Below are 3,235 nucleotides of genomic sequence, written 5' to 3'. Positions count from 1 at the left end.
TGATTACAAGTGATGTCAAATAACTATCTCACACACTGCACCTCTAAATTGAACTCTGAAAGACAATGAAGGACAGAACATTCAGATAAATGTGGGGGGAGAGAAGAGGGTAAGATAGCCCACTGTTTTTTCCACTTCAATTACTGACTTATAACATCTTTGTGCAACTTAAATAGATTCTGCACAACTGAATACATTCCCTACCGGTTAGATATATCCCAGTAATTGTAAAAAGGCAGTGCAAGTCATGTAAAACCAAGGAGCATGTGTAAGATTTATTTACCACATCACAGTTGTAATCTATCAAGCTGTGTATGTCAAGATGATCCAGGTCTTTATTTTGATGTGCCACACATAGACATTAAAGCCCACAATTTACATAAGATTAACCGACCGACTTATTTTACACATGAATGATGTGCATCTATGAAACACATTTCGAAGAGGGAAATGCCCGTTATTCAGTTGTAACACGATTGAGTGGCATTGGAAAAGGTCTCAACAATACATTTCTGAATCTGTCTAGGCAAGTTTTGGCTTCAATCAGTCCAGGGCATGACACTTCTCACTGATGCGTAAAATTGACAAAAATAGTGTTGATAGAAATAAATAAATACATGTATACATATTTAATAAATAAATAAATCGATCAACACATTAATACATCCAAACAAATCGACTTGGCACCGTTGACAGCTTGGTAGGCTGCATGTACTACGTACTGTTCGGGAGCATATCGTTTCTCCCATTGTAAATGACAACACCAGGTGGATAGAAAACCAAGGCTGGCTCTGCCGGACTTAACGGTACCAACGCATGTCCATGCTCGTCTTGCTCTGGCTTGGTCGTCGCCGTAAATGGTCTCATGTTGGTCACGGATGGAGAAGTTATTTGCCAAAAAAGTTTTTTCAAAGCCTTTCTGAACTCTCTTCTCATTAGACAATATAATATGGGGTTTAGACAGCTGTTAGAGTGCGCCAAACAGACAGACACTGGGAATACATATGCCTGCGTGGTGTAATATGCCCAACTGAAATGCACAAAGTTGAGTTTTATGAGAATTCCCCACGCCGTTAGTGCCTGGTTCGGCAACCAACAGAGGAAGAATGACAGAACCACTATAGTCACAGATTTTGTCACTTTGGAGCGCCTCTTTGCGCTGGAGGTATTCACATTCCTGGATGTGATGAAGCGCAAAAGCAGCAGGTAGCAGACGGAGATGATCCCCAGCGGTATTAGAAACCCGATCAGTACTTTTTGACTATGGTAAAGTCCAAGCCAGAATTGTGCGTCAACGGTGTCTGGAAATTTAACAAGGCACAGTTCCTCGTTGGAGACAGTCGCCGTTGTGGAGAACACCGCATGGGGCAAAGCTGCGGATATAGCAGCAACCCATATAACAACGCTCATAAAGCGCGCGGAGCAGCAGCGGTGACGGCGCCGCCTGCTCTTGAGAGCCGATGCAACCGACCAGTACCGTGCCACACTCATAGCAGTCAGGAAAAACACACTTGCGTACATATTCATCGCTGTCACGTAAGACACTATCTTGCACATGGCTTTTCCAAAAAGCCAGGTGAAGTCCAAAGCGTTCTCCACTGCCCAAAAAGGAAGAGTTAATACAAACTGGAAATCAGTCAACGCTAAACTCGTCACGAAAAAGTTAATGGACGATTTCTTCCATACTTGTTTAGACTTCATGAGATATAAAACAAGGATGTTTCCTATCAACCCCAAGGTACAGACCACAGAGTAAATCACAGAGATTATTATTCTCAGGACGGCGGATCCATCCCCGAATAAATAACTTTTCTCCAAATCAGACAAGTGAGCGTACTCTCCAAAGGACTGGTTCGTTTCGTTAAGCATGAAAGAGAAGTTGAAGTCAGCAACAGGATATAATCCTGAACCTTCCTCGCTTTGTTCCCCATGCATCTCCGACCTCAGCCCCGCACCGCTGCCGCTCAGAAAATCCATTTCATGTCCTGACAGTTGCCTCGGATGTTATGGGTATCCCAAGTGTCGAGACGCACCTGCTGCAGCTTGGTCTCTCTCACAATGTTATGGGTAGTGTTCTTGTTGAGTCTTGCAGAAACACACACAACAACCTGCTAGATGCCAAATCCGCTTTGAAATGGTCGAATCACGATCACAGATGACCATTATCAAGTTTTGAACGGTTATATCATCATGAAGAAATGAAGGGACCCATCCTCTGAGTGTTAAGTGGGGTATGACTTGGAAGGATCTACCTGGGACGTGTCTTATTTAAACATCGCCGCAGGGATTGGACAATGTGCCTTTTTACGCATGTGCATTTATGGCGCTGGCTGCAGTGCTGGTTTTAGGGAGGTTGCTTACATGAGCGACAATGGATCTATCCAAATCTCTTCTCCCCGCTGCAGTACATCTTTAATGGAACGAAAAGGGAGTCATAAACCATTTGAGCTCATGCATTATATCATAGACCCATAATTGTATTACTCTGCCATTAATCCTGGAGAGCTCCATTTTACCTGAAAAACGTATGAGGTAAACTTAAGTTTGTGGCTTCAATTCCACTGCCACGTGATCTGCAGTTGTGTGAGAGAGCCATGCTTTTCAGCTAGGCTTTCTAGTACATTACATACATTTATGTTGATTATAAATAAAAATGTTATCTCAATCATCAACTGTAAACCACTTTTTGACAACTGTTGATGCAAAAGGGATTACTACATATAATGTAATTGATTGATTTGATGAAGTGAGATAATAAAACAATAATTATCTTTATCCTCCTCATCAGTTTTACTAGGCACGTCGCCCTGCTCCACATCCCCAACACTGTCTCAGGACTCGTCTGAAGTGGATAAAGCTGATATGGCAACTTCTGTCTGTAGCATATGAACCGTTTGAGCTACAAACTAATATGACCTACTATGGAAAGGGGAGATTCTCACGAACACGATGGTACTCTCCTTCTGAAGGCAATCCATACAAACAGGCCACTCCAGGACCTTGAGATGATTCTTACGGAGCCACTCCTTAGTTGCCCTGGCTGTGTGTTTCGGGTCGTTGTCATGCTGGAAGACCCAGCCATGACCCATCTTCAATGCTCTTACTGAGGGAAGGAGGTTGTTGGCCAAGATCTCGCAATACATGGCCCCATCCATCCTCCCCTTAATAGGGTGCAGTCGTCCTGTCCCCTTAGCAGAAAAGCATCCCCAAAGAACGATGTCTCCACCTCCATGCT

General features: G+C 43.4%; 1 protein-coding gene across 1 annotated transcript; it reads right to left on the bottom strand.

The window, feature by feature from the left end:
• Positions 1–260: 260 nt before the first annotated feature.
• On the bottom strand, positions 261–2,208 carry LOC110539124 (relaxin-3 receptor 1-like). Its single transcript, XM_021626096.2, has one exon. The coding sequence runs from the start codon at positions 1,975–1,977 to the stop codon at positions 715–717; it is 1,263 nt and encodes a 420-aa protein (XP_021481771.1). The 5' UTR covers positions 1,978–2,208; the 3' UTR covers positions 261–714.
• Positions 2,209–3,235: the final 1,027 nt, after the last annotated feature.

Source organism: Oncorhynchus mykiss, chromosome 12 (assembly GCF_013265735.2).
Source record: "Oncorhynchus mykiss isolate Arlee chromosome 12, USDA_OmykA_1.1, whole genome shotgun sequence".
In the NCBI taxonomy this organism is placed as follows: domain Eukaryota; kingdom Metazoa; phylum Chordata; class Actinopteri; order Salmoniformes; family Salmonidae; genus Oncorhynchus; species Oncorhynchus mykiss.
The sequence above is the reverse complement of the archived record's forward strand: the minus strand, read 5'-3'. Positions and strand labels throughout refer to the sequence as shown.